Source organism: Chrysemys picta, chromosome 11 (assembly GCF_011386835.1).
Source record: "Chrysemys picta bellii isolate R12L10 chromosome 11, ASM1138683v2, whole genome shotgun sequence".
Lineage (NCBI taxonomy): Eukaryota > Metazoa > Chordata > Testudines > Emydidae > Chrysemys > Chrysemys picta.
This window is the reverse complement of record NC_088801.1, coordinates 37107101-37134443: the sequence shown is the minus strand read 5'-3', so window position 1 is coordinate 37134443 and position 27343 is coordinate 37107101. Positions and strand designations below refer to the sequence as shown.

The 27343-nt window shown below is 38.1% G+C and overlaps 1 protein-coding gene across 3 annotated transcripts in view; it reads left to right on the top strand.

Annotated features, from left to right (window-relative positions):
- Positions 1 to 27343, top strand: part of STK39 (serine/threonine kinase 39) — a 162569-nt gene that overhangs the window by 94331 nt on the left and 40895 nt on the right. For 2 of the 3 annotated variants that reach the window (XM_005290401.5, XM_065561797.1), the window contains 4 exons: positions 1902 to 2024; positions 2167 to 2199; positions 6010 to 6072; positions 6663 to 6730. In XM_005290401.5, coding sequence (XP_005290458.1) covers positions 1902 to 2024; positions 2167 to 2199; positions 6010 to 6072; positions 6663 to 6730 — 287 coding nt within the window. Of the gene's footprint in view, positions 1 to 1008; positions 1078 to 1901; positions 2025 to 2166; positions 2200 to 6009; positions 6073 to 6662; positions 6731 to 27343 lie in introns of all 3 variants that reach the window. The other variant, XM_008178422.4, reaches the window with a different exon arrangement.

Here is a 27343-nt window from a genome sequence, read left to right as displayed (position 1 = left end):
AAACTGTCATCTTTTTGTAAGAGCCTAGAAAATATTGTGTAGACCTCTGAGCTACTCTATCCTTTTTAACCTTTGGAGGCGAAATATCTAGACCTGATTAAGGAAGTGATAACTACAAAGGATTATTACTATTTTTAAAGAAAACTTTAAAAGGTATCTTATCTGGCATTTCTCATTGTACAGAAAACTGCTTTCTATGCATCGTTCTATCATGACTCCACGAGTCTCAAACCTGCGTCCACAGAGTTCCCTGTTGACTGACATTGTCCTGCTCTTACTCAGCAGCTTGCTACCAACTGACCAAATAGAGAGACCATGAAACCTGAAGCTACATCTAGAAGGCTACCATTGGGCCCTGATTGAAGGAATGCCAGGACCTATTTAAATAGGGCTTGCTATTTAAACCCAAAGAAGGAGTGAGACAGGAAGTTGTCCACATAACTGGGTGAATTCCTGTCTGGCAGCTACGTCCAACTCTGCCTTCTCACCTAGTTCCTGAACTCTGCCTTCCTGACTTATCCCTGGATCCTACTTTCCTGATCTGTTCCTGCCTCGTTCCAGTTTCCTGTCCTTGGTCTCTGACTCTGGCTCTGACCCTTGGCTCGACTCTGACCACCCAAGCCCCAGTCATGACAAGTTCTCCCCATTACGTATTAATGGCTAGTACCATACAACTGTTCATAGTCCCCTTTTTCCTGTTGCAATGTGTTGATTTTTTTTTTTTTTCAAATGAGAATTTTTTCATTTTATACTTTTAGTACAATGGGCCATAATTTTTAAAAAGGCATCCTCTTGAGTTTAACTGCAAAGGCATTTAAATTTCTGCACTGTGGACTACTTCTTGTTTCTTGGTTTGATCATTTGAAATAATTAAGGAAACTGATTATAATCAAACACCAGGGTGGCTGCTGATTATCATGCTGTGCTTCTAGCAATCTCATGAGTCTCATAAATGCTTTCCAAGGTGTGTTAAGAGTAGTCTGATTCTGTTTTGTTTTGCTCAAGTAGGTTGAGCAGAATCCTGGGAAAACAGGCATGATGTCAGGTTCTGAGAAAGAGCAAGATGGCAACAGAAGGGTATTTGATTTTTTTAATTTAGGAGTTAGCTGCTGGATGCTCCTGGTGTGTGCTTCATTAGGCTGCCTAATATACATACATTTGCCCAGTCTGCAACGTGCTACGTGCATGCCTCCTGTTTTCGTAGTCATGCCTGAATGCGTTTTACTGAGTTATTTATAAAGATCCAAACTTACTTTAAAGGTCAGACGTGTTTAATAGGTTTTCACTACATTTTTGTGCTTTGTCAGGGTTGTTTTTTTTGCTTTAAGAGCTTTTTCTCCATTCATATTAAATCTGTTCCATGTCAACAGCAACACATTTTTTATTTTTTTTATTTTAGGGATCGTGTTTTGTGGGTCAGAAAGAGGTGGAACTTTATTTTAATCCAGCAATTTAACATCAACTAACATTTCTGCATAAACACTTCAAAAGTCCAAATGCTTAAGGCTCATATCCTATGAACAATAGTATGAATAACTTTAACCTTGAATAGTACCATGAACGGCCTGTCCCATTTAAGAGAAAAGGGCTACTCACAGTAGTGAGTGCTACGTACAGTAATTGCTTGAAGGTTCTGGCCCCAAGTATTGTGGTTCTCAAAAGATGGTCTATAAATCGCCATTAGTCCAAGGAGATGGCACACAAAATTTAAATGTTTTTTAAAAGCCTAAGTATTAATAGGAGAGGTGATCCGTGGAAAGACCTCTCTCCTGAATCAAACTACAAAATGAAAGCATTGGAGAACAGCTGATGTATACTGTAACTGTCGACTTAGTTACCAGAATGCAAGGGAAGGCTTTTGAAGTACAAGAACTAAACATCTATTGTTTCATTTTTCACAGGTTAGACGAGTACCTGGCTCTAGTGGCCATCTTCATAAGACGGAAGATGGGGACTGGGAGTGGAGTGATGATGAGATGGATGAAAAGAGTGAAGAAGGCAAAGCTGCATTTTCTCAAGAAAAGGTAAGTTGTTTTCTACTAACTGCTGATACACTAGCAAAGTAATGTAGTGTTTTCATTTTTTTTGTGAAAAGTATTTCTACAGTAAACTATAACAGCTATAAAATAAACTATAACAGCTAATATCTAACTACTTCTTCTACAGTCAAGAAGAGTAAAAGAAGAAGAGAATACAGAGGTAAATCATCCTTTGTTACTTTACTGCCCCCCAGTAGCTTGGATAGGGGTAAAATTGTAGGGGCCTGATTCTGCAGCCTTTCTGCTGAGTAGTAAATAATTTTGAGTAGGGGTTGAGCATGAAGGTTATGCAGGTGGGCCTGGAGTGATTAACTTATAGCACTCACAGGGTAAAATGGCTAGGAAATTCAAGCTGATGCTGCTCATGCTTTCTAGCTTTGAAGTCTAGTAAAAATATTGATTAAAATGAGCAATTTGGCTATTTTTAATGAATCTTCAAAACTAGATCACACTAATTACTACCTTTCTCTTCACACTAATGATGGCTGTTTCTCTGTAGCTGAAATGTCTCCAAAGAATTTTCAGCCTTTTAGAATCTGTATCGGTACTGTGCATAACTGGTAATTAGAATGGTTCATACCATATGCAGTATAATGGTTCAGTACAGTGCTACAATAGAATAGATTGATTCAGTCACCTATAAACACAAAAGAAATACAGTATTAAATGCCATCTTCTTATGCTGAGACTAGGAAGGATTCCTGCCATGTATAAATGGAATAATAGGATTTCTGGTTTACTGTCAAAGTTCTATTCAGATGCTTATTTATTGGATCTATGAAACGGATACATTCTTTACCTGTAGCTTTGGATCCTCCAATCCCAACTGATGTGTTGCCGAGTCTGCAAAAGTTTTGGTACCACAGGATTCTCTGAATTCTGTGCTTGTTCTTTCTCTGACCCCAGTGCTCTTCCTTGACATTCAAAAGAAATCTTTCAACTTTTTCCTGCCTGACTCTCTCAAACATGGAACCAGTTAATATGTGGTGTGCTCATCCCTTTGGAAGTGGCTGTTAAGATCTGAGATGCTTTGTGGTGCTGTTCAGTGAACTTCTTGCTGCTTCTTTAGATCAGTCTTCAGAGCTGGAGGTGACCTTCAGAATAAAAATATATATTGTTTGAATAGATTCGAGATTTGACACATTCTTTCCTCTTCCTTTAAAGTATTTGAAAGTTGTATCATCTGCCCAGTAAATCCCAGAGTTCATAGATTAAGCAGATTGGGTCTTTGCTAGTAGATCATTCTGAAAACACTCTACTTAGAGATTTCTTTATCTGGGTGATTAGTGAAGTAGTTGGCCCACCCTTCTGGACTAACGTAAAGCAGAGGGTCTGTAGCTAAGCTTCTGACTTCAAAGGGGCCAAATCGGATTCTGCCTAAATATTTTTCTTCTGAAGGATTTGCCATTTTTATAAAGTAGTTGCCAAGGACGCAGGTTCTTGTCCCATTTCTCAAAAAATTTCCAAGTTGCTCCATGGGAAATTACTGCCATTGAAAGAGGAAGGAAGCCTGATAAGGTGGCAGTCTTCTGCATGGTGACTATGCCTTCATCAGCCATATGTGATGCAAAGAAAACTTGATTAATTTTCATCTACTATAATTGCACTAGTTGTGCAGATTTCCTATGGAAAAGTCTAACCTGTGTCTGGGACAGTACATCTATGGCTGGTATAGATATAGTCAAAGGAGCACAGGAGGAAATTTCTCCCTTAAAATTTCCTGGATGAAATAAGTAAACCAGGCCCTGAAGTCCTTGGAGTTATCATCTGCCCTGTAGAGTCTTCATTTATGCATTCCCCGTGGTAAGACTTCTCCTGGAGTAACTAAGGGACCCACAGCTTCCTGATCTATAAAATCAAATGGTTTAACATCTGCTTTGTGATTAATTTCCTTTGTTTCTTCATTGGCGTCTCCACATCTTGCAGTAAGGTCACTCTCATCTTTGGCAGGAGAGCTTTGTCATGAAGGTTATGAGCTGCTGTCATGAAAATCTTAGATAAAGTAGAGCTTTCTTCCTTTTATTGGGGAATGGTAGTTGTGGAAATCCTCTTAATCAGGAACATACTCAACCAGTGAGGGAGTCAGGCATTCTGTCTTTGCAAGATCTGTATTTCAGAAAAGTTAAGGTTTAACAGAGCTAGAACCAAACCATCAGTTAACTCATCTGTCTATCCCAGGCCCATCTCAAATCCGGCAAAGATCTAGGAAGTCCGTGCTCTTATGGCTTGTTCAGTTTGTTTTGTGGTTACAGATTGGATATTAAATAAAGTTGGCTCTTAAGTGTTCTTTGTAGAAAGGAAGAAATACAAAACTGTGTAGACAAAGGCAGCCTAGTTCCGATATCCGGTCCAGGAGACCCCCTGGCATTTATAGATGCACAGGCATTGTATCTCCCAGAGACGGTTATGAGTCTCAGTATCTGAAAATATCCCTGCAAAATGTTGTTTTCCATTACTGTTCTCCCTTTCCAGGAACCAGGGTAACATACAATGATTATTAAAATAATAAATCTTATGGATGATTACATCTGGGATGATGGGTGGAAGTGGAAAGGTTCACCATAAATAATGTTGTTGTGCTTTAACCAAGCACTCTCAGGATGGGCCTATGATCTTCCAGACCATCCTGGTCCTGAAGGCAATGCCCCTGTGAGCCCACACCCTCTTTTGATATGTCTGATTTTTAATAGAGGAAAGCAGCACCTGACAATAAGCTCATGGCACCTAGAAGCGAAGTTGCTCAGGTTCAATAAGTAGACTCATCTGCTTGCTTGCCATCCTACTTGGTTTAAACATTCCAAGCATGGCTTGCTCATTTCTGTTTATTCTCTGAGAATACTGGAGAGTTTAAAGAAAATGGTCTCACCCTGGGAACTGTTCACATCCAGCAGATGCTCTGGTTCTGTAGTGGATGCTGATCCTTCCCCAACCAATGGACTATGTCCCAGAAGTTGATATGTTGTTTGCTTTGGGTTCCACAAAGTCTAGCAGCGACCAGCCTTGTTCTGCTCTCTGGCACGTGCTTTTCCAGCTTTACACATTGTGGCCCCCTATTTCCTGCCCCCAGACTTAACCAAATCCCTCCTATCTCAGCCAGTCCAATTTCTTTGTCAGTTACTTAGCCCACTCCAGTAGGTCAGATGTGGAAGGCCACAGTGGACTTCATTAGTAAGGTGGTAGTTTGTTCACAGCTTTGATGTCTCTCCAAGTATAATTTGGGCATCCGTTCTCTAAGCAGTGGTCTCTATTTAAGTCTCCCTTTTGCTGTGTGAAGGTGGGATTACCAGACAGTTCCTTTCATTCTAAATGTACGTGTAAACGTTTGGTACGTCAGACATGCAGAATCGTCCACTCTGTTAAATCAGTAATTAGTTCCTAGGACAAGAGTTGTGGGGTTTTATAAAGTTTCCTTGCTGGTTAGGAATTGGTTACTGTTTAGGTTAGAAATCTGGAGGAAACGTTCTTATTCTTCTGTTAATCTCTGTACATATCTAAATGCTGTAGGATATTGCTTTGGATCAGAGGTGGTCAGAGTAAGATGTGCAAAATACGTGGAGCATATCATTGGTGCTGTGTGCCTGTCAGGGTTTCCCATCCCCATGAAGACTATCACTTTGAAATGGTGTATCTGTAATAGATGTAGAAACACATGTAAAAAGGTTGTAGTCTTACTATAGACACAAATTAGTTAATCTAAAGCATTCTTTTTTAACTCTTGCTGACCAAGGATTCTTTAATTTCAGAAATGCTAAATTTGTGCCCATACAGTACTTAAATTGACATGTTAAAATGACTCCTTTTATGAATCTCAAATGTGTGGTGTCTTTTTTTTTTTTTTTTTTTTTTTCTTAATAAGTATGCCTTAACTGGCATCACTGTCCAAAAACCAGCATTCATAAAACTATTTTGATGGTGTATGGATTTTTTAAAAATAACTTTTCATAAATATTTCATCATAATCTTTTAACAGATTTCCATGAATGCCACTAATATCCCAGAACAGATCCAGAATCTATCTATACAAGACCCTCAGGTACTGTCAATAGTTATAGTTTATGGGTTTTTTATTTTTTATTTTTTTATTTTTTATTTTAGATTTCAGGGAAGTACAAATCCTTATATGGTGGGGATGGAGGGGAAAGGATAACATGAAGATGGAGACAGAAATAACAAACTTGGATTCCAATATAAAGATTTGGCAAAGCTGGTGAGGTCAATCATGGTAGACTCTCTTAGTTCTCCACCTACGGCTAGAAACAAGATTTAACTAGAAATAAGACTAGAAACTTAGTGCTGTGTGAAAACAACTGAAGAATGGCTCAGTGTTCTAACTCCAAAATTATTACTTAGCTTATCAGAATTTGATGCTGAGTGGAGAAAAATCCAGCGCCCTAATTTAAGCTCCATGATTTGTGGTTCTGTAATCTATTTAAATACACAGACTGTTCTGCAGGTTTCACTTGTACTTTAGACCTAGCACTTTAATAAAGCCCTTAAAAGGTGCTTGAGAGTCAGAGTACATGTTAAATATTTTATGCTTGCATCAAACCTATAACTGGGAAACTACTTAACATTTCTGTCCGGCATCCATTGTAACTTACATGCTGCTTTTTTCTTTAATAGTCCCTACCTACTGTTAGTGATGAATATACTGAAGTTCCACATGCAGTGAATCTTGTTCTAAGATTAAGGTAAAGGATTCATCTGTTTATTTTAGCGTTCCTTTTTTGTCGACTGTGTTATTCCTGTTCTCCCTCATTAAACTTCCATAACATTAGCATAAAATAAAAATATTAACCTCTTTAAACTCCCAGTATGACCAGTATGAATTGTGCTCCCATGACTAATTGGTATCTTTTAATTGCTTACTAAAATAGAGGAAAATGAAAAGCAGAATATGAATGTGGCTTTAGGCTACGTATACCCTTCATTAAGTATTTTCTTTTTTTCCTTGCAATGCAGGATCACAGTCAGTGATTTTTAATGAGTTTCTTTCACACTTCAGCAGTCGGCCTCTGACAGAAATAAACCATGGCTGTATTACAAGTTGCTTGCTCAAAACATTTTTCACTAGCAGATTTGATCAGCCACTGTGGAGAAATGACAGATATCTTTTGAAAGAACATTTAGTCTTTTAGGAAATAGAGACAAATCTGATGTCTGACTTCATAGTTTTTATTCAGTAAAAGAAAGTCAGTTTATATTTTAATAAAATCAGTTTACAGCTGCTTATAAAATAATTGCTTCTTAAGTATCAAGCTTTATTCTTGGAGAAAACTGTTTTTTTTTTTTCACAAAAAGCTAGCTAGCTTTCCTATGTATTTTTCATAGGGTGTCTCCTTAAATGGCTAATTTATTTAAAGTAATTTACAGGGGAACACAACTTCAAAACTTGTCATCTTTCTGCTCATGCAGATAACGAGGTGATAATCTCTTCCACAGGCATTTGGGGGAGAGGGAGGGAATAAGAGTATTATGACATTATACTTAATTAGCACAAATACACATGAAGGGAGTACAAATGGCCTTTTTATAGCCAACTGTTTTTTAATAGTTGTAGACTCTAAGCCAGAAACAAAACAGTTATATAAAAGTACAGCATGTGATTTTCCTGAAGGCAATACAAATTTAAAACTCCTTTATTAGAAATCAATAAAATATCTGCATGATTAATCCAGAAAGCTAAATATCCTATGTTAATCCAGAAAGCCATCGTTGTCCTCTTGTGACATCTACAAGAGATTGCCCAATCAACAATGGCTGGGTTGTGTGGGAGTCAGAGATAAGTGACTTTGTTTAAAAAAGTCTTTAAAGTGATTTGGAATCAAGTTGTGCAGCAGCCAAGCTATGTAACAGCACAGTCGCATTGTTACCCTTCACCTTTCCATCTGCCCCTCGACTATTTCATACTCATTTTCATCTTATCTCCAGTTAGATCATAAGTCTCTTCCCATGTATTTGTACAGTGTGTAACACAATGTGATCGTGATCTTTATTGGAGACTCTGGGTGGAATTTCCATAATGATTTATTGACCAATTGGGGTAGTTTCTTGAAACACAAACCTTGAATATTGCACCTAGGGAAGATGGTGACTAGTGTTCTAAGAATTAAAAAAAAAAAAAAAAAAAAAAAAAAAAAAAAAAAAACCACTAGAACAGATGTAGTTGGAAATGCTAGCTGTGGGTGATTTAGGAATGTGCAATAAAAATCCCTTTTTGATTTTACTTTCATATCAACAAAATAGAATACAAGTGGATTCAAGAATTCTTTGTGTAGATTATATTTTAAAAGCAAAGCAAGAAACTATTGACTGCTTTTTACTAGATTAATGAAAAATGGGCCCTTAGTTTTTGTTTTTTTTTCAGAATCACTCACACTGAATCAAGCTTTGAGAAGCAGTGAGGTAGAATGTGTGGGGAGGTTAATTTCTGAACAGGTAATTGTACTGAGATTTAGTGGAAGAGAGGAATTCTGTTTGGGTTTTTGTTGAAGGGTGTGTGTGTTTAATAAAAACAGTCTATAACAGAATTATAATGTGTGTACTATATTTCTAAATCTTAATGTGTATGAGTAAGTTGTAATAATAAGTTTTGTGACAGCTGCTTATAAGATTTATCTTGCAAAATATTCACAGTTGAGTATTGCCAAAAGAGTTACTTTGTGCTTGGGGTGGGACAGGATGATGAGGGGATGGTATGGCTGACAACAGACAAAACCCCTTCTGAAATGATGAGATGTAAGAGGTTACAATTTGTTTTCTATATCTCTTGGGGTTGTGATGAAGGATGAGGCAGATTTACAAACTGGCTTTTAAAAATGATATAGGATCTGATCTTTCAAAACCTTATTTATGTGACTAGTTCTTGCTCATACAAATATTGACTCGTGAGTCAAGTTTGTTGGAAGTCCATAATGGGTAACTGGACTCTCTGGCTACAAGTATGTGGTAGGTGCAAATAGTTCCTTGGCAGGGGAGGGGACTAAAGAATCTTGTTTTCTATAAAGCAGAAAGATCCATAAATGTAAATAGACTTCTTGGGTCTTAACAAAGAACCTTTTTTCTGAGGCACTGATAAACAACTGGCTGTTAGCAGCTCGCTGAAATGAAGCTTCTAATATTTTTCATTTTGCTTAGTTAATTTTCTTAACTAAACTTAGGCTTATAATAGCTAGGAACTTTGTCTTTATTTATGGCCTATGCAAAATAAGCTTTTTCTCTATTAAGATGCCTGATGTGGGTTGTGTAGACTTTTTTTAAATTGGGACAACCTCTGGCTAACCCTCCATTGTGAAGATTGACTTTTGACTAGAGGGCAGGCGAAGGAGGAATGAGAACTGCTGGAGCTGTCAGTCAAAGGCAAAGGAGCTGCATTTCCTCTTCACTAATGAGGCCAAAAAGGAAAGTGGGTATGGGCCAGTATGGACATGGCAAGAGCTGCATTACCTATGGAGAATGAGGCTTTGTTACACTATCACTTAAAACTTGGTTTGTGTGTTTTGGTTCTTTGATTCTTATTTATTAAATTAACTCAACTATAAATTAGCAATCTATTAAGAGCTAGTTAAAAATTACTGATTTTTTTTTTTCTTTTAAATAAAATTTTATTGCCCAGACTTTCAGCCAATTCTAAAACCAGTCTAGTCCATCTTGGGTGTTTGTAGAACATCAGTGTCTAGGCTCATTGTTCCTGCAGTATACCCTGTTTTAAATTAAATTGTCTGCGTTGCTTTTAATCTCGTTATAGCTACGTTAATAGTGGCTGTTGTGGTCTGGTGGCGAAGGGACTGGGAAACAGATTCCTGGGTTCTGTTCTCCATTCTGTTGTTGATTTGAAATGTGACTGTGGGCACGTTCACTTGAGCAGAACTTGTGCTGGAGAAATTGCAAGTTCTTTACATGTAAAAGGAGGTTCAGGCTTCACTGGGCATATATTTATAATCCATTTATAGTTTAATATTTTATAATAATAATTGCTTATTAAGTATCCAGTTTTATTCTGATAGCTGGACCTAAGTCTCTGAATATTCTGGAGGTGGAGAGGGTGACAGATCATCCCAAATGAGTGCTAATACCATGAAGTGCTAATACCACCTCAGACCATACCATGAAGTGTTCCTTTATCACACGTTACAGAAAAACTATTTTTGGGAAGAGGTTTTCATCTTTAGATCTACTTCTTGTCAGTCTATCTGTGCTTTTTGTTACTTGGACCCCAACTGAACAGAGCTCAGAGAAAACATCAAAATGTTTACAAATGACTTAATTTAGCTGGGGCCCTGCATCACTACAAGCAAGTCCAGGGTCATACTGGAAGGGGGAAACTTTCCCTCAGTCTTCAGTGGCATAAGACTCTCCATTCTACCAGCAGCCTGAGATAATGGACCTTGAAGTTGTGACATTTCTATGTATAGAAAAAGCTGCTTCTGGTCCAGAACTGTGTGTGTCTGCATATGTTATAATTAACATATATTTAGTCAATTTTTTAATTCCGTAGTGGAAAAGTACACTAATTCTTCAGTCATACAGTTGCAGCTAATAAAAACTCTGTGCATGATATAGTCAATATGCATAATATTGTACTAAGTATATCTCACTGTTGCTTCCATCATCTCTGCATTCAAAATGGAGGAAAAAAGCACTTGTCTTCTGCACATAAGGTGACTTTGGTCAGTAGTTTGCTTTGCAACATGCTACATTCAGTTGGGATTACAAAATGGTAAGCAGCGAGAATGTTCCTTAGGATTTTTGCCTTTATCTGCCGCCTCTGCTGATTTTTAAACTCATTTAATATTTCCTGCTGAGATGCTCATTAAGTCTTTATGGCCAATACAGATTTGAACACCTCAGAGAATTTTTGTTGGAATTGTTAGAATGATCCGTACAGGTGAGAGCTAGCATTAGCATGGAGTAGCTACCAACTACAGTATATTAAAAAGAAACACATTTCTCCTAATACGTCGCATGCTACTGTCCTAAACCTTTAAAAGAAAACTTATATTCAAATAAGCTTTGTGAGCTGAGCTCTGAATGGCAGAACTGAGAACTTTAAAACATGCTTCTTCATCCAAAATGTTGAAAACTCTTCTTAAAATGAAAGTTCACTCTTCAAGCACTCATGACATTAAGCCCACTGGAGGACATTCACAAGGTTCAAAACAAATGACTCAGTGTGTGTCATTAGTAGTTTGCAGCAAGTACCTTTGAAAAATTAAAAAATCCTTAGAACTTGCTGGAAAAAATGCAAATATTTACCAGCAGAATACACGCAGGAATTAATTAGCTGTAATCTATGATTGCAAGACTGTCCAAAGTGTTCATGTAGACTAGTCACTACTTACTCCCTCTGCAGCTCTGTTTGCTGGAGACTTTTTCTTAAAGACCTATGCTGAAATAAGCAGTGGTGGGTCACACAAAAATAACTTCTACTTGTCGTTAGTGACCACAGCAGAATAAAAGTGCAGAGCTACATCCCAAATTGATTCTCACAAAAGAAAATTTATCTTAGGGTGTATCTTGGTTCCTTTCTAGGCCAAATGTCTCAAAGTAATGCTGCTTTGTGATAGTCCTGTTAGATTTCACAAGCTAAAGAAGGTTTAGCTGGGTCAGAAGTTTATTGGACATATCCCATGCAAGACCTAGATTGGTGATTTCAGTCTTCTGGGTAGGGGCGTACTATTTGTTGCTAGAGATGCTGCCTCTTGGATAAGCTACACAACTCTAAATTCTCAAAGAGACATCATTAAAAATTCCCTGGAACTCGTTCTAAAAATCTGAGTATTGAGCGCTGCTGGTCTGGTGAGCTTCAATTTGAGTAGCTGATTTTTGCCATCCTTAACTTGTATTTAGTGAGTAGTCTTGTCAATGGGACTACCGTGGAGGAAGATGCTTCTCAGTGTGAGCAAGGGTAGCATTATTGAGTCTTAAGTAATTACATTCTGTCTAGTTAGATTTTCTATTGCAGTTTTAGTTGTTCATTTCCTGCCCCTAGAAAGACTGTTGTATGGTATTGCTATGCACTGTAAAATAGCTAGTGCATGTCACCCCAGAGGCGTTGATTTAAAGTAATCCCTATATATAACTTATCAAATTGCTTTGAAATCCTTTGGTATTAAATATTTACTGTATACCAATGGAATCTGTAAAGTCAAATTCCATTCAAGAGACTACACTGCTAGCATTATTCAATGGCCAGAAAAATATTTCTCTTTTCAAAAGGTTGTCTATACTTTGTGTGCAGTATAGCTACACCTATTTGACAGCATTAGAATTTCAGAGTACCTACATGTTAATATGTTTCTCCCTTACCTACAATCATTAGTGTTTGGTATCCTCTTGTCATGAGAAAATAACTCATCATTCAAGTGTCCTCAAAGCCATCATTACGAGTAACTACATGGAAACATACATTACTTCCTCTCCACAGAAGGCCAAAATATGGTGGCTTACCTCCAATTTTAAAGAGCAGGAAAAAAGGAATGATGACCCTCTGAGACTGCAGGAGGTCCTTGATACACATACTGTGGGTGGATTTGAAAGGGTCTGTATGGTATTCTGGCCACACAGCAATGATCTTGGTAGGATGTAAGGAATAAAGGATTAACTGACACTGCCCCAAGACTAATTCAATATACTGGTAGTTCTTGTGAACCAGATGAATTAATCCTGTGGAAAGACAAGAGGGGTAAGTACTTTCCACTTGCACTTGCAAATGGCGTAGTTATATTGTATAATTGCATATTTTATTTGGAAAGTTGAATGTGGAGATAATGTTAATAAATAAGAATGTTCACACTTAATTCACAATATTTATGGATAAATATCATTTTTACTAAACTAAAAGTCCATTTCCTAGAGTAAAATAAACAGTTTTATAATGGTTATAATAATATGTGATTTGATCCTTTCTAAAGAATGTATCTGCTGTGACGGGTTGGGTCACAGAACCACCCCCCTTCGCAGCTGCCAACTGATGTGCCAAGACTACCCCTGTTCCTATTTTCCCTGCCAGCTCAGGACTCCAGCACCCTGTCTTGCTGAGCCAGACACTCCCGTCTGCTCCAACACAGACCCAGGGTCTGAATTATTTGCCCCAAAGCTGCAGGTTTACCTGAAAATAGCTCACAGATGTGTGCTTGTCTTTAGCACTCAGATGCCCAACTCCCAATGGGGTCTAAACCCAAATGACCCTCTATACCCGTTTTACCCTGTATAAAGCTTATGCAGAGTAAACTCATAAATTGTTCGCCCTCTATAACACTGATAGAGAGATATGCACAGTTGTTTGCTGTCCCAGGTATTAATACATACTCTGAGTTAATTACTAAGTAAAAAGTTATTTTATTAAATACAGAAAGTAGGATTTAAGTGGTTCCAAGTAGTAACAGACAGAACAAAGTAAGTCACCAAGCAAAATAAAATAAAATGCACAAATTTATGTCTAATCAAACACTGAATACAGATAAGATCCTCACCAGTTCCAGAATGCTCCCTTTTACAGGCTAATTTCCTTTTAGCCTGGGTCCAGCAATCACTCACACCCCCTGTAGTTACTGTCCTTTGTTCCAGTTTCCTTCCAGTATTCTGGGGGGGTGGAGAGGCTCTTTCTTTAGCCAGCTGAAGACAAAATGGAGGGGTCTCCCACGGGTTTAAATAGACTTTCTCTTGTGGGAGGAGATCTCCCTCCTCCACAACAATCTCGCAATGCCTCCGTCATCCTAGGTAAAGAATGCCCAAAGCTTGGACACTCTGACCTCACCACTCTGTCCCTGATTCCCTGGCTCATCCTGCTCTGTATGTAAATCACAAGCTTCTCTCTCTCCCACCATCTCTCCTTCCAAAAAGGGAACATTTCAAACATAGTGGTTGTCTCAATCTTGTTGCTACTTGATAGATCTCTGGAAGGATATGGTCACATGATTTGATGTGTCAAATCGCTGTTGCCTAACATTCAGTAAGGGGAAAAAATATAAAATCCACATTGTCACCCAACACATGACATTTTTCACCCTCCATTTCATGGGGCTTTCTCGTCTGACTTTAAGTGCATTTTGAACCTATGCTGTTCAAGCAGATAGGGCAAACTTGTGCTTAATTTCTATGTGGTTTTTTTGCAGCGCTGCAACTGAGGAGTTTCTGTGCACAAAGTGGCTTGGCAGTGCGGACATGTCTGCAGTTTGAGCACAAAAAGCTGCTATACTGTGCAGAAACTTGCCAGTGTAGACAAGCCCTTAGCATTTAAAACGCTTTTCCATTCCAGTCCTTTTTTGTAAGGCGTGTCCGAGGATTTGTCCTGTTTATCAAATGCAGGCACACCTGGTTACTGTGTTTTTGAGAATGATTTCAGTTTTTGGTTTCCAGTGCCCTGGAGACACTGAATGGTAAAAGTCATGTACACAACTCTCAATGCTTGAATGCTTTAAACCTGGACAGTGACATAGGCTTTCTTTTTGTAAGTCTCCTTTTTACAGTGAAGGAGAAAGTAGGTCCTCCACATTTTCTGCAGTCTTTTGTCATGTGGTCTAAAGCACTGGAATGTTTCTTAGCAGTTATAAAGATGAATACAATTTTTGACTGCTGTACTAAGTACTGTCGTCCTCCAACAGATTCTGGCATCTGCAGACTTTGAACCAAATTCTGTCCTTGCAGATACATATTACCTTTCACTGATTACTCAGGGTGCTCTGCCTATGGGAGACTAGCCCCCGGCTGGAAAAGTTGATGCACCCTTCTGAGAGAGATCTTAAGCTGTTTTGGGTAGCAATCAACAGAGAGTCCTGTGGCACCTTTAAGACTAACAGATGTATTGGAGCATAAACTTTCGTGGGTGAATGCCCACTTCGTCGGATGCATTGGGTAGCAATATTTGTTTACCTTCGCTACTAGAATACTTCACACTCTCTCCTTGTTCAGCTAGTCAGGTCATACCCATCAACGTTAGACAGATGCTAATCAGACAGTATCATGTTTTTGACAAAGGGGTCAGTTGGGAAAGCTAGTAACTTATTCTATTCCAGTTCAACTAGATTCAACTCAGTTCAACTCTTTGGTTGTTATCTTAGCATGTTGATAGAACATCAGAGGTGAAAAATTTAGCCTCCCATTTAAAGGGGCGCACACATTCAGGAAAGCTTTGATAAAGCAACTTAAGTTGTCTGGAATTTTAACAAGCTTATTTTGCTCCTGCCTAAGCCTAAGGTATCTTTTAGGCCTCTTCAAAAGCCCCTTTTGCACACTAAAGGAATTTCTCCTCAAGAAATGCATGTTCCTTTTAGAACTTGCCACAAGGCTTTTGTTTTGATTGAATAAATGAAATCACTGTCCAGAACCAACCCTTTTGTAATGGACTAATCCCACTCTCCTTCTGAAGAATTGTAGTGTTGCTTTAGGTAGCTTGGTCACTTCACAGTTCTGTACTTGGGGAATATGTCAACATACTAATACCTTGTCTCTTTTGTGCAAGGTATACAGAAGCCCAGTATGGCTTTAAATGTTGAATCTGAACTTGTTCCCCTTTGTTAGTCAAGAAGATGCAATGTCTCACCTTAGTTCAGTCACACAGCTAATGTGGATTTGACTCCTTCAACTGGGTGCATTGAGCTATCCCTTCATGGTGTATTTTATCACAGAGAGACAAATCCCTTTCATACGGATACATCACAGGGGAGTGGGGAGGTTAGTTAACTTGACAGAATCAGAAAGTCCTCTATATCCACAGTATGTGCTCCAGTGTGCAATAAAAGTTGATTACTGTATGCATAAGCAGTTGTGCCCTTCATTGTCATAAATTGCAATATTTTTGCACTTTCATTATCAGACTCTATTTTCAGACACTTCCAGCTATTTCTAGGGGAGGGGAGAGCTTTCTTTTTGAACTGAAACCTCTCCTGCCTGTTTTTGGCCAATGATGAATATTATTTTCTAAGATGGTACAATTTTATTGGCCATCTTTAGTTAATCAAGCATTTTTTTTAAATAAAAATGTTTTTCACTAGTCAAGTTGTATTTTTACCATTGCTTTTCTTTGTTACTACACTCCAAGAATAGCTTTAAAAGAACGCCCCAAACCTTATATGCTGTCCTGTAGCAAAGAAAATGTTGTAGAGAAATGGATACAAACACTGAGAGAAATATAGAAGTCTGCAGATAGCATATAAGTGAAGCTTTAACTGAATATTGCCTTTCAATGTAATGAGGTACATAGCCTATGCTCCTCTCACTAGCCAAAGAACTGAATTCCCAGGGAGATCCATGCAGGCTGGCTTAGACTGCTGGAGAGGTCCATTCCAGAAGGGAAATAACGAGTAAACAGACTGTCCATTTTGCAACCTGCCAGTCCAGGACATAGTGACCAGTAAGGAAAAATAGACTTTTTCTCTCTCGTTCTGCCTCCTTACTATCTTGCTACTCGTATCCCCATCCTTGTAAAGGATCTTTGGTTTAAGAGCCACCACCTGCAGCACCTTAAGAACTAAAAGTGCATTTCTAGCATTTTTCATTGTCAAGATAGCCTTGATGTTAAACAAGCAGCTTGGCTCCACATGTGCAATAGGAGGCTTTTTTTCACTCACTCACTCACATGCACGCACACCTTAGAATGAGCAGGCTAATTTGGGGCTGTCTCTGTGCAAAGTAGTGGGATAAAGGACAGAATTTGGTTTGAGGTTGTTTAGGTGGGAGTAGGAATTGCAAACACTGTTTTGCAGGCCTGCTCTGGTTTTAGTGTATTACAGCTCATCATCAGCCTAAATCTGTGTATATTTATCGCACACCAATGAGTGTTTGAGGCACTAGTGAATACAATCTCAGCAATTTGAGCTAAATCATAAATCTCATCCATATGCCCCATCCTTTGGAAGGGTTCTCATCTTGTACCTATGACTGATGTAATTTTTTTTTTTTTTAAGCCTGATGTTTCATTTTAGATTGGGATGGGTCAGCTGTGGAGGGGTTGTCTTAAATTTGCTCTTCACCTGGCAAGTTGTTTTCCAGTTGATGTCCATTGGTGGCTGCATAACATTTTGTACCAATTAATGAAATGATGGTAGTAGCAATCCAATGAGCTGCAGTGGCTGTAGCTTTTGCAGCAGGTGTGAAAGGGTAGGTTTGTATGGAGACTGACAGCAGGAGCAATCCATACAGAAATTAAAAACTTCCAAAAACAAGCTCCAGCAATGTAGGAAGTGAATGAAAGTGTTTCATTAAGATATGAACTGAACTATTTATTGTATCTTTCTAAAGCATATTTGGTAGGTACAGACCATAAAATGTGTTTAATTACATTTCATATTGCCCCTTAAAACTTGCCATTTTGCTCCATGAAAAATAGCCCATGCTTCAGTAAGGAGGAAAAAGTAAATTTTAGTTTTAGCTATGGAGCAATGGTATAAAATGCACACCATGATTAATTAAAACACTTTCTCCAGCCTCCAGGCACTTCTGAGATATCTGTTCTTAAATGAAAAATGTTTTCTGCCCTTGTATTCCAGAACGCTTCTAAAACACCACTCTCTCGTTCTGTGATTGCCTTGCTTTATTATACTTTCTCTTGGCAATATATGATCAGAAAACTTAGTAGAATATTTATATTGAAGAAAGGAAGGTCTGGCCTGGGACCAGTGCCAGAAACCAATACTAAATATTCTATTTTCATTTTTAAAAACCCTTCCAACTCTGAGGATTCCTAAAACTGCAGGCTAAAAACAAATGTTGTCCTAGAATAGCAGGTACCTAATATTTGTAGGGCAGGGGAACTTACAAGTATGTCTGTCTGGCCTGATTCAAAGCCTATTGAAATAGGAGGAAAAACTCCCATTACTTTCAATGGGCTTTGGATCAGGCCCATATTTACTTACAAAGAACCAGCTTCTCATCCCATTGGAGCTGATGGAAGTCTCGCCACTGGCTTCAATGAAAGCAGGCTCAAGTCCTCAGCACCCAATTTGTTTATACCAAAAAATTGTATTGAGTTAAAGCAGGAGTGATCCTGCATTTGACAATGACCTAGAATTACAGGAAACATATTCAGAGGGACTGTCTCTCCGTTTTGTTTTTCAAAAAGTAACTGAAAAACAGAGGATAACAATGCAGAATGGGAAGATGTCCCGTTCACACAGAGTGAATCCTCAAGAAGCTACTTTTCAGGAAACTTTTTTTTTTCTCCAACCAATTTGCATGCGTGGAGAATCTCGTATTTTTAATATAAGAACATTAGGGCACTGATTCACAAAAGTATTAGAGCACATGTGTGGGGGAAGTTAAGCAAGGGCTTAAGTGTGCTTCCTGAATAAGGATGTTTTCTTCTATTGGGTCTTAGGTTAGTGTTCTGTCAGCTGGGCTAGACAGACAGCCACATAAGAGCCTGGATGTTTGTATCTGATGATGGGAGGATGGAGCACCTCACATGACTTTAAGTACTATTCTGTAGCAGGTGCATAGGGCACCATGTCTAACCCCACTACACCAGTTAGAGTGTGCACTACACCAGTTGGAGTGTGACATTGGGCCACAGAATGAGGATAAATAAAATAGAAACTGGGTACCTCAAAGGATTCCTCCTGTTCTTTTTCCTCTTAAAGTAGTAATAATAATCATCCCAGTACTCCAAAAATGTGAAGTTACAGCTATACACACGTTAAAATATTTCATTCCAGTTTATATATATTGAGGGTATTTATAAATACCATCTATATCTAAAGTTGCAGTAACTACAATAGAGTCCTCTAACAACTTGATAGAGACAATAGAAACAGAAATACTTTTTTCTATATTTTTTTCAGTCCATTTTCAGTTGATCCTTTTCTTTTTCTTTTTTTTTTTAATTACTATTTTTATTCAGGTATATAAGCATTTTGTCAAGGCTTCCTTTAACACCAAAATTAAATCAAACCTTGATAACATATCTTACAGTAAAATTGACTTTGTGCCACTGTATCAGTAAATCACCATCCACAGGGACAGTAAACTCATTATAGTAGCCTTGGAATGGAAGCAGCCCATTGGAAGAACAGTGATAGATAGATGAAAGAATTCTTTTTCCCCCTCTCCTTTCTTGGGGGAACTTGCTTGAAATGCAGCTGATCCCACAAATGTTAAGTGACAAAGGGAACCATATTTAACTGGTTTACTGCTTAATAAGGAGTTGCAACTTTTAATATTAAAACATACAAAAATGCGTCCAAGGATGCAGAAATGAGCCAACGTTAACCAATTCTTTGAAGGGAAAAGCATTGAAAGGAACTGTGGTTCTAAATCATTCTTATTTTTGTCTTAATTTTATTTATCCGGTTATTTCAAACACAAATGCATAAACAGGAAGGGAAAACTTATGGGACGCCAAATGAGATCTCGCCTGGTGAACTAGAATGAAAATTAGAAATGGGTAAAGATTAATACAGCTCTGTGATATACAGCATGTAGCTTTGGCTCTGATTACTGATTCAGCCAGTGTAGTTATGATCTAAACTTCTGCCTTCTCAGAAATCTAAATGAGCGAGGTCCTTTGTGTTCCTTTATTTTTAATTACGGCAGCAACTGCAGTGAGGCTGCACAAATATTGTACAGTAATTCCTTGTTTTTAAGCTGTTGGTGTGCTTTAGGTGGATTGTTTGGTTGTTTTTAAAAATGAGTTGGCTGCATCAGCGATGGTATAAATGAATTTCAACTTTTAGAGAGGTGTTTCTGATTTTAATTCTAGATAAATATGTCTTAGACAAGGCTCTGGTTATGGTGGAAATTCCCTGCTTTGTAGGAATGGAATTGGTGTATGTGACATGCCCCAATTGTTTATAAGAACGGCCATACTGGGTCAGACCAAAGGTCCATCTAGCCCAGTATCCCGTCTTTTGACAGTGGCCAATGCCAGGTGCACCAGAGAGAATGAACAGAACAGGTAATCATCAGGTGATCCATTCCCTTTCGCCCATTCCCAGCTTCTGGCAAACAGAGGCTAAGGACACCATCCCTGCCCATCCTGGCTAAAGCCATTGATATAGTGACCAGGGAAGGTGAAAGGCTGATTCAGGTTGCCAAATGATGCCATCCAGGCTCTGTCTCTACCCCCAGATGCTGGGGATATATGGTTTAAGGACTTGTCTGCATGAGGACATCCAGGAAAGTTAATATGAATTAACTAAAACTTTGGATTTGAAGTGGATAACTTAAACCATGTTAAATCCCTTTGTGAACATCCTCATTCAGAATTAAAATGTCTTTAATTTGGTATAATTAATTCACTTTCAAAATGAATTAAACTAAACTGAATTAAAGCTGCTTTAATTCTGATTAAATCCCTGCACGGATGCTGTTAATGCAGTTTAACTATTTCAAATTCACACCTTTAATTAATTTGGATTAATTTTTCAGGTTGTCCCTCTGTAGACAAACCCTTAGTTGCAAGCAATCTCACTAGTGGTCCTCAAAGAAGAAAGAATAGCTCATAAAGAGGAGTTGATTAAATTGGTGGGTTTGGGTGGTTGTTTTTTCTATTCGCCCAGACTCCTTTGGGTGGGCTACGTTTGTAGAGCTTTAGAACTCTTAATTTTAGAGAGTGGAGATTTAATAGTGCCTCCTAGAGCATGGGCCAACATTATATTTAGTACCCAGGAATGTTGGGTCTCAAATTGGCTCTTTTGTCCTAGTGGAGCATCCAAGAAAGAAGAGAGGGGCTTCTTATCTCCCTGAGAGATGCCATCCTGCTCTTCATTCATGATTCCCTTAATTGAGTCTTGATCCTCCACATGGCTGCTCAGTTGCTGAAGGTGCACAGAGGCTTTTATTGTGACAAATGACCCGAGAATAGAAGATGTGGAGAGTTCTGGCTCCCTAACAGCCTCTCCACTTGAGCAAGCTGGGGGCTCTTGCCTGGGTCGACTCTGTGCTGATGATAATGTCACAGAGAATTGCTTCTGATTTTCATCTTTTAAAAACATTTTTCCCTTCCCCTTGACCTCTACTGTCCTCTATTAAACTGTAGGTCAATAAGAAGAGGGGAAATAGAAGTCTTATTCTTTGCATCATCAACATAGAAAAGAAACCAAAGGGTAGGTGGGAGGAATCCTTCCTCAGGTCAGGGCTGCTGCAGCTACCTGTGTATGTCTGGCTCAGTTAAGACAGAGTAAAACCAGGTTGCAGCTGGGTGAGAGTGAGTATTCTGGCACCAGCACAGCTTAGTTTCTTAGTGTTGCTGTCTGTCTGAATATAGAATATCCCTCTGTGTGTTAAGGGAGGCCTGAGATAGCTAGAATACAGAAAACAGATGTACAGGTAATGAATACAGATGTCCCTGTTACATTGCTTTTATGTAGAAGTGTTCCAAGTCTAGTTCTTAGAAGCCCACTTTAGTGTTCCCTCCCCCTTCTCATTAAAACAAAAAATATTAGCTTACTGTGTGGTGTGGGTTTATAATTGTTACTTCTTTTCCCCTTCCACTGTGGAAGAGAAACTCTTTAACAAGGTAGGCAGGATAATGTGGTTATACTCCTATCTGGAATAGTTTGTCATCTACAGAATGCATATGGCTTTTAGACAAGCTGGGTCATTTTAAGGCAGATGAGAAATAGGGGCGGATGAACCAGCCTGTATAAAACAAAAACCAACATTTCATCCAGATCTTGAGGTGAACATAAATTCCACTTTTTTTAAAAAAAATTTGAATTTGTTTTTTGTATGCATGTCTGCTAACCAGCTTTTCAGGAATGAAACTGGCAGTAGCCCTGGAATAACCTTTCGTGTCATTTCATGCTAGATCAAAATAGATCTACAAGCTGATTTTTTTTTATTGTTATTTTTCCCCTTGTCAACCTGTCCTTTCCTCGGAAGGAGGCAGAAAAGGGAGGTCTTGGAGTCTCATTTTGGAAAATAGTGTTGCTTGTGTTTCTCATCAAGAGTATTCAGTGAACAGTCATATGAAGCTTCAGTATCTGTACAAAATGGCATTTTGTACAGATTCTGGTATTTCAGAACAATAAATATATGAAATCACAACTTTCTTTTAAGTTGAAATTGGTAAATAAGAAGCACTGTATCCATTTTCTCTAGAAAGTGGGCTAAAATTAAAACAACTTGTGTTCAATAGCTTTACTGCTTATTTAAAAAAAAAGTTTTTGGTATAATATAAAAAATAATCCATGGAGACTTGCTACTTGTCATCTACCCCGGCTAGCTCAACTTGATTTGAACTATAGTCTGTCTAGTTTTCAGACACCTATTTCACTATGGTCTCATTCTTATCAGCATTTAGATATCTAGCTGATGGATACTTTACAAATAAAAATAAAAAGATAAGATATACTCCCATTGAATATCTGTTGAACTTACAATTGCAAAAACATAGTGTCCTATCTTAATCTCCAACCATATATGGTAGTCAATAATGGTAGATTCTTTGTAGCTAGCCTGTGGAACATGGTTACTTGACCATAGCAGAAGTATAGTTAGATAATTATTTGTAAAACTACTTAATGTGTTTTTTTAAATGTGGGTGTATGAAATTATACTGTCTTCATGTCTCATGCTCTCCCCCCCCCACACCAAACAATCAAGTTCATTTTGCAGCTTCAGTGGTTGTATTTCCCACAGTCATTGCCTTTAAAGCAGAATTTTTGTTTTGTAGAGACAGACAGACACACATACACAAACACACACTTACTTACTTCTATTTTGGCCTTTGGGTCATCTTCTAAAAGAGGAAAGGCCAGGTTCAGAAAGATCAAGTGACTAAATGGGAAACCACCTTGCTTTGGTTTCTGTATGAAAACATAGTGCTTATCAAACCAGAAAGTGGGATACCTTAGCTGTTTAACATCTGCATCACATGATGACAATGAAAGCAAAAAATCAATGAAGGATTTTAAAATGTCTGTCATAAAGTGCAGGGTTTAAATACCAAAATCACATTGCAAGGGTGATGCCTGCCAAAATGTTGTGGTATGATTAAATGGTCATTCATTATGTTTTGGTGGGGGGCAAGGGGATGATTTAAAGTGACTCTGTAGAACTTTGGCACCTGGAAGTGACTAATGTGCCTATTAGCTATCAAAAAAGCAGTTTTGGAAAATTAACTCCAGTTAATGTGCTTTAATGTACGCTGCTCTACTGCAGAAAAAAGCTGGTAAATCTCCCCAAACTACCATAATTAAGGTGCCTCAGGCTACAGTGCTTCTGAAGAAGCAAGAAACATAGCTGCCAAATAAGCATGATGAGGGACTGCAAAAAGGTGTGTGTGTGTGTGTGTTTCAAAGAGTAGAGTTTCACAGATATATTAGAGAGAGAGAGAGAGAGAGAAGTAGTACTAGAAGAAAGTAGGGGCCATTAACAAATAATGAGCGAGATTAAATTAATGACTAAGATACTGAATTCCTTTCTTCTAACACTTCTGGCCAACAAAAATACATGGAATCAGTTTGAACAACTAACTAATGAAAAGTAACTATACCTTACAAAATAGGAACTGTTTTTAATAAATAAATAAATAAAGGAAAGGAATACCATACAGATTAGCAAGTCCACAGGACCTGCATCCAAGCGAATCAAGGGAATTAGCAAATTAATTTATTGTATCACTTACACTAATTAGCCTTAGAGAGATGTCTAAAGACCAGAAAAGTAAAGGCAGTTTACACCAAAAGAAAGAAGAAATGCTCTGAACTCTCGAAACCTAAGTGTAGCTTTTATCTAGCCTTCTTAAAATGCATCAAATAATTTAAAGAAATCATTAAACGTCTAGAGGATAATGGGACTGTAAGCAATAAGCATTGTGGATTTCTAGAGAATGGGTCTTGCCTAACAAAAGACTTGCTTTGCTTGTTGCACAATTAATGGATGAAGGGAATGCAGCAGGCAATTGTTCTGAGTTTAATAAAACTTCTGATAGTCTCATGAAATCCTGCTTCTAAAATTAATTCAAATTAGCTCAAACACTAATACTGTCACCTGGATTGAAAACTGGCTGGAATTCCATAAAAGATAATGACAATCAGCAATAGTGTTGGGTGAAAGAATACCACCAAACTTTCCTTGGCAATGCACTCTAAAAAAAGCAATGGAATTGGCTAGTTATGCTTTGTGCTCACTTTCATTGAATATTTCAGCAAACAAATTCACAGAAACAGTGAATTTGAAGTGTGTGTGTGTGTGTGTGTGTGTTTCATTCATATATATATATATATATATATATATATATATATGTACGAAAATGTTTACAGCAAACAGTGAATCCTCAAATACCAATATTTGTGCTGATGATAATCTCATTCTAAGAATTTGGCAGCTCCAGTCATGGGACAAATATTGGAGCCTGATCTGTATGTCCAACACCAGATAACACAGTTCACATCAAATGCTAGAAGTAGGCTTGCAAATTATAAGAGAAAATTATAAGCTGCTTGCAGACAATGTGTGAACATAAAAGGCTCAATTAGCCTAAGGCCTGGCCTATAACTGAAACGTAGTTTAGTTAAGCCATCCTAAGCCCCATTGTAGACACTGCTAGGATGGCAGATGCCCTGTGCTGAGGGGCTGAATTTACTACAGCAACTGGAAAAACTCCTTCCATCACTGTAGTAAGTGTCTAAACTACAACACCAGAGCTGCTGTGCTACAGCTGTGACGCTCTGAGTACACTTCCCAGAGCTGAAGAAGAGTGCTGTGTAAATTCAAAAGCTTGTCTCATTCCTAAACTGTGGCAAACAAAATATTGCTGGTGGTCTTCAGAAACCGGGCTGGCAACATGATACTGGCTCTCTTCCTTCTGTTTTCCAAATTACACCTTGCTGTTGCTAGAAAGGGTTAGCCTGTAGAGGTATACTGGCAATTTCCCTGTTGGAGATGCAGCTTATACTGGCAAAAGAACTCTATTGCCAGTATAGTCTAAACCAGTTCCTTGAACCGAGTATGTATACTTGTGAAAGGACTTCTTGGCTGGTATCACTCTATCTACACTGCGGCTTTTTCCAGATTAGCTATACTGGTTTGAGATGTGATTTATTTCATTTCATTTCACACTCCTAACATACATAGTATTCTGGTAAAACTTACTAGGCCTTAAAGAAACAGAGTAGATGAGAAAGAATGATGCTCTGGCACCATGGGGAGCTGAAATGAAAAAGACAGTAAAAATAACTTTTCTAAATGGAAAATATAAACACTTAACGTGCATGAATACTTTCCTTGCTATTTTTCCATGTAAGCAATTATTGAAATTGCCATGGAGACGTTCTGTGATTGCAACTGGGAGGGGAAGTGGTCCATCAGAGAATCTGTAAGTGGTAGTCCACATCATGGAACAGTTGTATCCTGTCTTTGAAAGTTGCACTCTCAAACTACATGTAGTGTAGCATGACCAATAAGCACTACAAAACTTTGTAGCTAATTTTGTGGTATTTTGAGGCCTGTGGCTTGTGTCTTGGTGCAGTGAAAGTTATGTCATAATTTAGTCTTTTTGTTGTAAAATGCCACAGTCCAAAAAAGTAAACAACCCCAAACTCCAGACTATAGCAGGCCTTTCACTTCCCTGGGCGGTAAACTGCATACAATGAAACTATGCAGTTCCCTTTTATAACTGTTAAAATGTGTTTTGCATAGATGCTGCTCTGAAAGTCAGAAGGATCATTTAAAAGTTGCTTATTAGTAACTTGTATCAAATAGTATATAATACTTTTAATGTCTTGTTATATACTGTATTCTCCAGCTGGGAAATCGTAATCTGCAGTTGCTAGACACACAGCCCTCAGAATTCAGAGTAGCAGCCGTGTTAGTCTGTATCCGCAAAAAGAACAGGAGTACTTCTGGCACCTTAGAGACTAACAAATTTAGTACAAATTGATATAATGTTCCCAAGTGCTGCATTTTGGATTTCTCAGTTTCCCAGTGAAAACACACATAGCCTGGACAATTCAGTGTTGTCTACAAATCTGAGGGAGTGAGAGTCTACTGTTCATCCCAATAAAGGCATGGAGTAAAGATTTGGTGCTCCTGTTGCACTAGCTTCAAAAGGCAGTATGCAGATACCGAGTGCCAGGAGGTGATGCCTCCTGCATTTGGTGAAACAGTGTCCTGTTTAAGGGGGATGTTAGACATTTGGCTCACTTGCTTTTTCAAGAATGGGTGTTTAATGTGAAGTTCACTGTCAGCCCTCTGCTGAATAAATTATTCCACATATTTCTGTGAATCTGATATTGGAAGTAAGCCCAAAGAATGAAAGCTTTGGCTTTCAAGTAACCTTACCAAGAAAAGAAAGAGCCTCCCTGGTTTTTCCAGTGAGAAACATCATTTTATACTATAATTCTCTGCTGATTAATGGATGTGGACTTGATGGCAGAAGCAAATGAGCCCAATAAAAGGCTGTATGTTACTAATCAGATAACTGCATAGTTGCATTATCTATATCTTTCTATTAGATGATACCAAATTACCTATTAGTATCTGTTTTGCTACAATAAAGTGCCAGATACCTCAAAGTTGAAATAATTGAATAATAAGTGTCTGGTATATTCAGTAGGTGGATACTTTTCATTATAAACATTGCATGTAGCTTTGTAATTTTTCAATATCTTCTAGCTCATTCTGGTAAGGTGAAGTATCCGTTTTTGTTATGTTTTGCTGTTTCCTGACTATATAATGTTTCTAGCAAGTGATGATAGATCTCAGTCATGGCTGAATGTGCCTGCCTGTTGGATTTAGGTTTCCCACAGTAAACCATGGCCTGGTACACTGATATTTGAACCTGCTTATAGTTTCCTTACTGAAGAGAAGAATAATGGACTGAAAAACACATTCTACTGTTGTTAGCTTTTCAAGTAGATTGAGCTATTCATTAGAAAAAAGAGTGTGCTACAGCAATTAAGTTAGTCTCTGGGCTTAGCCCGCTTGCTGTTTCCAAAAATGAGCTGGATTTCTATTTTGCAAATGAACGAAATGTTTTATTGATGGTGAAAATTATTAACGAATACCAAAATTGGAAATTTGAATGGAAAGGAGATTTTTGCAGCACAATCCCTGTAGAATCCTAAAGAAATTCTTTACGATGTATAGGAAACATACAGTGACTTTGTTGCACGCTGAACTGGCTGAAACGCTTTTTTCCTGGTAAATATGAAGGCAGCGGTTTTTTAGGCTTGAATGCTGTACCATCGATATAAGCAGTCTGATCTCGTATTCGTGGGAAGAACTTCTGAGTGGAAAAAGTACTGGAAAAAGGAACTGTTTGTATTAAAGCAGTTTTATAAACATTGCTACAGCTAGAATGAGGGGGGGAACCCCTATGCTTTCCTGTATTAAAGCAATGCTGTAATTATGGTTGATGAAGC